Raw genomic sequence first — 12,335 nt, forward strand, 5'->3', positions numbered from 1 at the left:
AAGAAATGTGCAATGTATACAATGCAAATTATTGATTTGCAATAATAAGAATGTGCATAAAAGCAAATTGTGTTGTTCCAACGGCGCCGCGTGGTTTGGTTCGTTATCGTGTTCGCACATGCACATTGCAGACTGCATTTTGTTATTGCTGTTTATAAGCGGCATGAAATCAAATTAAATTGATGAAAAGCAGTTTTTAATCAAATAAATAATAATTTTTAGTGTAATTAATTGCAAATATATACATGGAAATACTTACATACAGTATGTATATTTATTGTAAGCCTACGATAAGTATTACATATGTATATGTATCATATAATAGAATCAATATACATACATATGGATGTCATGAATATACATACATACATGCATAAGTATTCTCTGCTCTATAAGATTGAATTACAATTTTTTATACATTTTTGGAATTTTGGAGATTATTATGTATTTTAACTAGATATGAATACGTGATACCCTATATTTTGAAGTATAGGAACACTCCATACATAAGAAAACAATATTTTATAAAATTTGAAAGAATATCTGACAATTCAAAAGCAAATGCCAATAAAGCCGCGAAGGTCTTTTATTTAGTCATTCACTTGATTAACTTATTATTCACACAAGTGTATGTGAATTCGTTTAGGTAAATACACATCTAGACACAACTTCACTAAACGAGTGCGAATCTGATACTACTTTGAAATATTCGATAAGCTAAACCTGTTTCATACTTCCTAATTAGTACTGAATATCTAAACCAAAAGGTCATATTAACCTTGAAACGTGTTCTATAATAACGGATGTGTATTTGTATGAATGGTAAAAATTTTAATAAAAGTAATTTAAGCTATACATACATATGTATGTACATATATCCGCACATACTTTTATATTTATTTGTCATTATAATATTTCTAAGGATTTACTTACCTTACAACCTTCACAGGAATGTACACCGTAATGAAAACCAGACGCTTTATCACCACAGACACGGCATAGTACTGTTGTACCATCAAATTCTGTAAGGTAAGAAATAATACATTTTTTGTTTGTAAAACTTTTGACTAAAATGTAGTTTTAGTATTTATCTTTAATAGAAATTATTAAAAATTATCCTTTCTAAAAAATTTCTTCATTAAATGGTAATTATGTTTAAAGGAACTTTGAAATGTTTGAGATGGTGTACCATAAACAAATATCTGTAAATGGAATATGTATGCATATCCACACAGACAAGAAAGCTTAAATAGTAATAATCTTAATGATCGTCTTCGGCTTTTAAAATTTTCCTCAAACAAAAATAAAATTGTGCTCATGTAAGTTTATATATACACATATTTATATGTATGTATGTATATGAGTTTATTTTCACATGTAATGGTTTGTTATTGGAATGAGAAAGAAAGTTGTCAGTCTAGTTTGTTGCTCGCATAAGTCCAACGCATGTAACTTGATTCATTCATAATAGAAAAATTGCCTTGAACTTGAAAAATCATGTATACGTTGTACATATGTACAAACATATGTATGTATATTCACAAAAATTATGGGCGGCTGGCTGACACTTCATTTGATTATTTATTCTTTAGATATTCGATATATGTATATGATGCAATAAAAAACAATGTTAATAGCGAGTATGAACATTTTCATTTTATACCTTACTAGGTAATGAATATCTACGTCACCGTAAATAAAAATAAATACCGCGTGCTACTGTCAGCATCGGAACGTTTGCTTATTTTCATGTTCACGTTTATAACTACATAGCTTTTGTTCTTGTGTGGTAATAAAGCGTAAATATATTATATTTAGGGGCAATAGCATGGAAATAAACAAAACACTAACCTTGGTGTTCACTACTTTGAAGTTGCGAATGAAATATACTACCTCAATTGTACAGATGTATGTATGTACATATATAAATATTATGTACCAATGATCTCACAAAAAATTACATGCAATATCAATATGATTAACATATGTATAAATATAAAAGAATTAAAGAAGACTTGCTTGCTTTATTATTTAAAACACGTTTAATATATACATATGTACATATACATATGGTTGGATGTGTATGTTTATACATTTAAATTTACTTCCTATATTTAAGCTTTTTGCAAGTTCGCAAACCTTCTTGAGGTCAACTAAAGTTTAACGTATTTTCGAGGTTACTCTTTAAGTCGTTGACCGCATGTGAGTTAAATGGTGGATAACAAAGTTATAATGAATATTTTCTTGATTCATAATACATACATACATATATTCTACACTTTTATTACATATCTATAAAGTGGGTGTGTACGTTATGTGAGTACACATTTTATGGAACGTTATAAATTCATTGAAAATATAAAAAAGTCGAGAATACAAACAATTTGTTCTATAACTTCAAATTTTGACGCGAATTTTTTGAAATAATTTATATGTGAAGATTATTGGAACTTAAAAAATATAGATACATATGTACATAGTATGCTTGTTATGGTCCTTCCTTTTATTTAGAGACTGGTGGTTATCTAACAAACTTTCCTTTTACTCCTACAAAAATGTAGCTTACAGAAACCTAACTACCAATAGCCTGGAAAACCTCATATATACTTATATGTATGTACACCTAAAAAAGAAACAAAAAATTAATAGCAACAATTTCCATTTAGTTGCGGCCAAGGCGATGAACACTTTCTCTAATTATACTGTGCATTCACCTCATATTGATGACAATAGAAAAATGACAAACGAATTTACATACATACATACATAGGTACCTAAAAACATTGTATACATATGTAATTGTTCACAACTAATATATATATAAACATTGTTTAAGCAAAGCATGTCAATAGATATCATATTACAAATAGTAAACCCACATACATATTTATGGGGATATACTCGAACAAAATATCCCCATAGTATAGCATACAGTTAAAACTCAATACATTAATCATATGTACACTCCTAATGCAACTGAACCAGTTTCGATTGTGTTTTGCTTGCGTACATACAAACATATAGTATGTATGTATATGTAAACTTGGAAAGACAATTTACAAGTTTGCATCTGCAATGAATAAATAGGGAGACAGAGTAACCAAATGTCAAATTACTTCGCGGTTTTAAGTTACGATGAGTGGTATGACAATACAAATTACCCCACGGTTGTTGACATGAGAAACTGAAAGAGTGGTTAACTTTTAAAGTTTCACTTTCAATCTGGATGAGATTTTTGAAGGTTGGAAGAAGAAAAGATAAACGAAAACACTGCAAAATATAAAAATATGTACAAACTCTTAAAATGTGTATGGCACTGTGGTGATACCAGCCAAAACAACAAAGCTTGCTTCACTCCAAGTATTCAAGTGCAACGCACTGCTCTGTTGTTGCTGCTGTGTTTACCATGACCGCGCAGTACTTATACTATACATGTGTGTCTGTACATGTACATATATAAATGGAAAGCAATGAACCCGATGAGCAACTCAGTGGCTGGTTAAACAGTTCAATGAACGAGCACACTGATGGAATTGCAGTTACCACTGCTGCCGTTGGCAAACGTCAGTGGTTATGTTATTGTACAACTATTCGAATAAGTGCGATAATACATATAAATAAATATATACCTATGTATGTGTAAATGTAACTGACTTGAACTTTAACTTTAAAATATGTGGGTTTTTATTAAAAATGAAATATGGTGATCACGTTTCCATAGATTCTGGTAAAATTATAGTAGGTATACCTCAAATGTGTAAATATCCAAGTGTAAATGCATACACAAATATATTTATATTTTCTAAGGGTATATTCCTCAATAAACCAGTCTTAGTCATCGCATTTGTGACTCTTTAAACAACAAAGTAAATTTTATAAAACCGGTTGAAATGACAATTATTAACAAAACTTCCGCTTTAATGAGAAGTCAAAAAACTGATAAAACAGCTATTCTCTTTTTGTTCGTTTGTATATATCTATATATGTATATTTTATCTGTCATCAAGCATATTAGAAGTTAAATCAAAAAAGACTAAATGGCAACTTTACTTATTCATATGCAATTTTCAACCAATTAAGTGAGCAAATCTGCTGTTTCCTCAAAATCAATTTAAAATATGTAATTTATCTATTAACGTTCAAATTAAATAAATCATAAACAAACCTTCTAGATTCAAATAAATTGCATATTTACCGATATTTAACTCCGGTTCTCCTTTTATCGAACTCGCTACCGTTGTGTCCATCACAGGGTAAGATTTTATATATTCTGGGGTCTGAGGTCGAGAATCTGTTGGTGCAACACCTACATTGTTAGTAGCAGATAAGTGATATATATCTTCATTACGATTTGGATATGAAGAGTTTTGTGTGTAATTGTCAACATGTACAGGGGAACATGCCATATCATTTGTACTTGCAACATAATTATTAAAGTTTATATTATTTTGTGGTATATACGATTCATGGGCATTGCTTTGCTGATTATTATTTGAACGTTGAACCAGAAAAGTGTTTTTTTTGATGTTGCAAGTTGTTTTATTTACATACACAATATTGTGAGGATTTTGACAAGCACTTTCGGGAGGAGATGACGAATGAGATGAGGTGCAATAAGATGGAGAGAAACGACCATTTTCCAAATCTGTGATAGTTATAGTCGAGGGACTAATAATATTCGAAATTATCTCAGTATTTAATGTAATATTATTTGGGGCATTTTTGCCGGTAGGAATGCGTGATAAAGATGCTTTAATACATGGAACTTTTGTTGAAAACGGCTGTGTTCCATCCAAGTTTTTAATCAACGGGTTATTAGAATGCTGGATGAAGTTTCTATGGCTTTCGTGAGAACTTCCCAAAGAAACATCATCAGAAGAACTGGGTGATATCTTTCTTTGCTGATAATAAGTTGATGCACTTGTGTTCAGGGGTAGATTCAAAGCATTTTCTAAATGTGATGGTCCAGCTATAACATGAGATGTCGACGATGCTGGAGAGGTTTGTGGTACACTTGGTTGAATTTCGTTTAGTTTAAACGAATGGTAGTGTGATTGATTTTTAGAGTTCTGCTGTGAATTTCCATGAAGCGACGATGCAATAATTGATGTGCGTTCATATTCACTTTCAGTATTGAGAATCAGTTGACATTCACTTTTATCTCCAAAAGATGACGTCAAATGTTTCGATGGCGATAGCAATATCCGCGCACTTGCACTTTCACTACTAATATGACAGTCAGAACTGTCAGCTGACATAACCATTTTCATTATGTATTACGTTAAACACAATTTCGCTTTTGTAGATTATACCTCTCTTAACTGCTTTAAAATTTTCAGGATTTAAAAACTATTCTATTTCACTTAGGTTTAAAGTTGAAACTACGTAATTTGTCTGGAAAGTAACACTTTATTTTTTGTCTAATGTTCGCGCCACACCAGTTTTAGTAACAATTGCTGGACGTCTGAAGAAGCTAACATTTTTAAGGACTACATAAATCATACAAATATATTTATGAAGTAATTTTTATACAAAAATGACCATTTTTGCAATATCATATATTTTATTACACGACCAAAGAAAACAAATTAATCAGTCGAACACAAACTACAATAATGATGAGATTTTAATAAATATAACACGTTTCAAAAAAAAACCACAATACGACCGCGCTAAATCCACGACCCGTTCATCATGAAGCGCTGTATGTCAATGAAAGGAAAAGCAGTGCTGATGTTGGATCTTGTTCGCCACGGTTGGGTTCGAATTGCTTTTAGTTGGCATCACCGTAGAGCAATGTTGGAGCAGAGTTAAAAGTGGCGACCCTGATGATTATACGTCTATTCATGTAGAGTGTGCATATATTTGTGAGCGTAAAACCCGACCCTGATATGCTCTTATGTGCTCTTGAAATATCCGACTCGTATTATTTATTTTGCTTAAGCGGTTATATGCGCAAAGATAATAATGTCGGAAGCCTATGACTTGTACGGGGAAAGACTGAGGTTATTAACTTAAACACAATGCATACACAAATATTTATATGTATTTTTCAATCATTCAACGAGTGATCACCGCACTTCTGCGGAGTATAGTGAGAGCTATAGTGAGAGAGGGGACGCATACAAAGTTATTCACTTTAATGTATACGTGTTTCAAATGTATATTTATATATATGTACATATTTACATAGATATACATACATATATGTTTATATGTATATGATACATACTTACACATATGCCTAAATAAATAACTATAATTCCTAGGCCAGCATACTAAGAGATAGATTTTGTTCTGTATAATTATTCTTACACATACATACATACATAAGAACATACATAAAAATGTCGCTTAGATGAGGGGACTTGTAATTTTGTAATATTTTCGAAAATTTCCTTTTTTCAATTTTTGCTGAACATTTTTCTACTACTTATTAATGTGTGCTACAAATGAACTTAAAATGAACTAGTACAAAACAGAGTTATAATTTTTAATCTAAGAGAACTTTGATTGTGCCCCGAACTATTTGATTTCGTTTGGGCTTTACCATAGTCTGGCATTCGCCATTTATGACATTAATAAAGGATGAACCTAAATACGCCATTATTGCTTTTGTTGTATATCTAGTTAATAATAATTATTTATTTTATGTTATTTCTCTTTCCAAAACACAGAAAGAATATCAGTTCATTTTTGCTAATTTACATTCAGATGTACATACATATGCATGTACATACATATATATGTATGTACATATATACCAAAATAAAATGAATGGATATATCAATTACTTATCTCTGAAGTTCAAAGCCACCAAACTATGCAAACGATGAGTGTGTGCGCATTTACATATGTACATACATATGTATATATGAATGCTTATGAATTCAATCCCAAACAAAGTACATCGCACTCTCGTTGAGTTACTTTGAAAAGAGTGTTTTATACAAAGATCTTCTACTACATGCCATTTGTGTAAATTGTTGATGCAGGTTCGTTGATTGTACTCTTTTCTCTCATCGCACTGTAGGCAGAGCTGCCAGTTTAGTTGCACTATGAGTAGCTTTCGTCTTTTATTACAATGTTTATCATTAATAATAAAAAAATAGTCTTATTAATATCACCTTTCACATTCATAGAAAATATCTTTAAATGTGGTAAGATTAGATGATTGCTTTTTGCTTATTCTAAAAAATTATATACATACATACATATGTACATAGTACATTACATGATTTTAATACATAATGTAAGAGGTAACGCTGGAGAGTTTTTTCAAATTTAATATTTTTCATTTTCAATAAGAAATTAACCTATTTTTTTGCAAAAAATAAATTTTTGAAATTTTGAAATTTCGAAAAACCCCGCTCAACGTTACGTTGATAAAGCGATTGTCCAACCACATAATGAACAATGTACATATGTAAGTACGTATGTATATCTCAATTCTTAAAACTTATAGCTTGGAAACCTATTTAGTTCTTTTCAGTTAATTCTGCTTTTCGTATGGGCGCTACTTTCTGAGTCTACCTTAACTCGGTTTTACTATGACTCATATGAGCCTTAAATTTAAATTTTACAATTAATACAATATACAATATAATTTTTAATAAAGTCGTTGCTTGCAAAAATTTTCAGTTTAGCTCTATTTTATATTTCAAATCGGCTTGAAATGTAAAAAAAATGTTTTCAGTATTGCGACAATCAAAGCGAAATGTTTCTGGGTATCGAAATTTCTGATGTTCGCTTAACTGGTCAGTGGTTCTTTAGTTCATTGCCATCAAGCGTAAGGTAACTAACCGAACAAAAAGCAACTACAACTGTCCTCTAATGTTAGTGCTAACAACATTTCGAAAGCTGCTTGTTTGTTGTCTTGCAACTTTGGCGTAAATTTCTTGGTGTGGAGGCATAGAAGTTCATTTCCCTCTCTTGTTGCCATTGACTTGTTGAAACTTTAATTACGGCCATTGAATCTGTGCAGACGCATACATACATATGTACCCTTGCATGGTTATGTATGTATGTATGTATGTACATATATACATTCATATGTACATATGTATGTATGTGTATACTTTATTTAGCAAATTTGTCTTTATGCTCTCTCCTTAAAATATCACTACTCCTTTGTAAAACTGTTGTTGAACAAGGTTATAAGTGAATTACATATAAGTTTTCGCATATACATACATATGTACATAAACACTTAATTTTTTACGTGAAAACTTTGGACCAAAAGTTGTCTGGTACTAAGCGTCCTTATGATGGTCCCTTTCAAAAAACACTGTCGTTACTCTTATGCCGAATTGCGTTGGAATGATTAATAATTTATACACTTATAAGTTTTTACATATACATTTTTCCATTCACTTCTGTTTTTCAAATGTCAAAGAATAAATTTTTGAATACAATAATCATTTTATAAGGGATATATTCTCATTTTTTACAATTCGAAGAGTTTTAATTATCCAGCTACTCGCACACATGTATTTCTTACCAATGCCAGCATCAACAAAATATTACCATTGCGAAGCTAAAACTTGGCTTGTAGATGAGAGGAGTAAGTGAATAAACGAACCCCACTAAGCATATGCGTAAACGCATTTACGCGCACGCATATCTATGTACGTTTCGTTAACTCTGAAAAGTTCCCAAAAATAATAGGTAATGTCAACGTCCGAACAACCTTGAAAGAACCCAGAAAGGCGCAAAACAATGATGGAAAGAGAAAAACTCCAGCAGCGAGAAAAAATGAGCGTGTGTATAAAGAGAACAAATAATATATTTTTTTATTTACTTTTCTTGTTCTTTCAAATGGACTACGACGTAATTGACAGTATTTCACCCCATATACAAATATATGTACGTACATATGTACATATGTATATATTTTTGTATATTGTTAAATTCTATAATAAAACACGTATAGGAGCATATAAGTATGTACTTATGTATGTATGTGTATGTATGTCATGCATACACGTGAGATGTGCTTTAGGAAATGAAAGGAATTCTGAAATAATTCTTTAAATTTGTACACAGTGAAGAGGAGAGGGGGGTGAAATCGTGGACAATTCTTCCGAACTTGGAGTTCTCAGGGGGTCCGGTTCTCTGTAACAATGTTTTGCATATTTTTTTCCAACAACTCTCCACAATTTACTCGGCCTCGGTTTTCTCACTTCAACCCTATATATAAATACATATGTACATACATACATGTAAGTATATGAAATATACAGATTGTATTGACAAATATTGTTATATAAGCTAAATTTACTGTGCCCATTTCAACATTTTACTACATACATAATTTTTTATTTAAATTTTTTTTCAATGCATAAAACAGTAGTGCTACTTATGTAGGTATGTAAAAAAGTACGCATGTACAGACAAAAGTCAGCTCTTAGTAAATATTCGATTTATTTGAAATGTGAAAAAGCTTTGTTTCAAAAGCTTTAAAAAGCTTTTACTCTGGCGGTACTATTATGCAACTTTAAAACATGCAACTTTTATATGGCGAGGCGTTCTGAGCATACATACATAAGTATGAGTTTTGTATACACAAATGTATATACATATATATATGTATATGCTTCGATTAGAATAACAAAATATATGGCAAATTTTCAATCGTTCAATCGTTCACTTCCTCGTAATATACTTATGTATGTACATGCAAATATATTTGTGGGTTATTTACATATATATATTTATATAAACTTTTGATTAATGAGATAAAAACATTAGAGAGTCCGTTATTTTCCAAGTTGATTTTTTTGCAAACATCGCCTGAAGTTTTTGTTTTAGTCATAAAAACAGGATCCAAATTAAATATGCTTCTTATTTTGATTTTTAACCAGGCCTAAATCAGTTTACTATTCTCATATGCATATTTAACATGTGATTATTTATAACTTTCGCAATAAATTTCTTATCTCCACTGCACAAAAAAGGACTTGATAATTTTTTTCATAAAAACATTCCTTTAAAAGTTAGAGGCAATTAAAACAAGTATGAAAGGGCTAAGCAATTATAAGCACTGGGTCCACATATTCAGTACCTAGAGGCTTAAACAGTTTTGGCCGGCTCCATTAAAAGCTTCTTATTGACTGATTCATTTCATTCATTTTAAACTGTCGGCAGGACAGCTTATATTATTTGCGCTGGGCGAATTAGGTTGTTGTAGGTTTAGTGGTGTAGGAGATATGAGCATTAAACTGAATAGAGGCGGTCCCACACCCACTTTTTAAAATTGTTTATCCACAGATGTCCCTTGCTACTGCGATCCCCGAATAAGAACGAACTCGTCCTTTTTTCCCAAGGAACGCGCATAGAATGTTTCATCAAGATATCTCAGTTTTTTGATGAGAACTCATTTTTCTTTAGAACAATGTGTGGTTCGGCCTATTTTTGCAAAAGAAATAACTATTGTATCAATTAACATTAATTAAAATTTTCGCATTTCAATCAAATTATTTGAAACAATATGACTGTTTCGTTTGCACTGTTATTTTAAATCACAGCAAAAAAGTAACAACGTAGCAAAAAATAAAGGGACTCCAAAAATGTGATAACTTTATCAAAAATCAATTTAAGACCAGAGTAGCAATATTTGGGCCTATGTTCTGGCATAGAAAAAATTAAATGAGCGATTGTATCTAAAACTAATCGAGATAGATACAGATACATATGTATGTGTATATAAATAATCAGGATGACGAGAAAAGTTGAAATCCGGGTGACCCAGTCCACCCAAATTCACCCAGCACAAATATTATAAGAAAACGAAGCGTTTACAAAAGAAACAAGAAAAAACGTTAACTTCGACTGCACCGAAGCTGATATACCCTTCACAGGTGTATTTCTTTTAGTAACTATGTGTTCAGTTTGTATGGAAGCTATATGCTACCGATCTAAACAATTTCTTCGAAGATTACATTATTTCTATGAGCAATAACTCATACCAAATTTCGTGAATATATCTTGTCAAATGCAAAAGTTTTCCATACAAAAACTTGATTCCGATCGTTCAGTTTGTATGGCAGCTATATGCTATAGTACGCCGATCTGAACAATTTCTTCGTATATTACATAATTATCTGTGCCAACTTTTGTGAAGATACATTGTCAAATGTGAAAGTTTTCCATACAAGAACTTGATTTCAATCCTTCAGTTTGTATGGCAACTATATGTTATAGTGGTCCGATAACGGCAGTTCCGACAAATGAGCAGCTTCTTGAAGAGAAAATGACGTTTCCAAAAAAACGATATCTAAAAAACTGAGGGATTAGTTCGTATATTTATGTATATATTTTATAGGGTCTCCGACTTTTCCTTCTGGGTGTTACAAACTTCGTGGCAAAGTTACATAATATACCCTGTTCGGGGTATTAAAAGATCAATTTTGGAAATATCGCATGCCCTAATATACACATATATATGTGTATACTTTTGAAAGCTTTGCTTAGAAAATTCCACCTTAAAAGCTTAAATAGTTTCATTTGGAACCCCAAGTTACAGAATATTTAATAGGGGTTATTTCAAGTTATTGCGATTAGTTTCTTGTCTTTGTTCAATATAATACATATGTACATATATTTTAATACATTATTGGGGTACTCACAACGTGTCATAAAGCATCGTAAAATCATAAAATCACAAATTTTTTTACTAGTTTAAAAAATTTGTTGTTGGATTGCATACTAAAATAAGTTTACGCAAGTACAACTCTGAACGCTATGTTTTCGGATCGTTATAACTTATAACTTTATGAGACTATGTAAAACCACTAACTATACATATTAATTAAATATTGCAATTCATGGTTATGCACTTGTTAGATGTAGGAAGAGCTTCGCGCTTCTCCGTTATAAAACAAATTATGAACAGAAACATTTAATTCTCAGAACCAGACACCCAACCGTCGGAGTGTTTTTGTCCGGCTAAGGGAGTTTTTCATATATGGGGGTGTGTAATGTTCCTAAAAAACTGTCTCAAACCCCCAAAATCTAATAGAAATTCAAAAGAGCGAGAACTATAAACTGTACACATTTTTCTTGACAAATTTTATGAATTCCTGCCATTCAAATCATAAAAGCTTTTCCAGATACAGCTTTTTTAATTCAGTATATAATACTCACACACAAGCGACTATCATTGGAGGTGACTATAAACAATATCTAGAGTGCTTAAGCTTGTGTAAACATTGAAATGTGTATGTGCCAAACTGTCTCACACCACTACTATTCCCCATACCATCAAACGGCAAATGACTTCAATGGCTTTGGCCTTGGAAACGCTTTCAACGTTTTCAACGTTCATTGACCTAACT

At 31.3% G+C, this 12,335-nt stretch overlaps 1 protein-coding gene across 3 annotated transcripts in view; it reads right to left on the reverse strand.

The window, feature by feature from the left end:
- LOC120778193 (ecdysone-induced protein 75B, isoforms C/D) overlaps positions 1 to 12,335 on the reverse strand; it is a 44,189-nt gene that overhangs the window by 23,903 nt on the left and 7,951 nt on the right. For 2 of the 3 annotated variants that reach the window (XM_040109931.1, XM_040109935.1), the window contains one exon: positions 934 to 1,022. In XM_040109931.1, the coding sequence (XP_039965865.1) occupies positions 934 to 1,022 (89 nt within the window). Of the gene's footprint in view, positions 1 to 933; positions 1,023 to 4,195; positions 5,495 to 12,335 lie in introns of those variants that run through there. The other variant, XM_040109934.1, reaches the window with a different exon arrangement.

This window comes from Bactrocera tryoni, chromosome 5, assembly GCF_016617805.1.
Source record: "Bactrocera tryoni isolate S06 chromosome 5, CSIRO_BtryS06_freeze2, whole genome shotgun sequence".
In the NCBI taxonomy this organism is placed as follows: Eukaryota; Metazoa; Arthropoda; class Insecta; order Diptera; family Tephritidae; genus Bactrocera; species Bactrocera tryoni.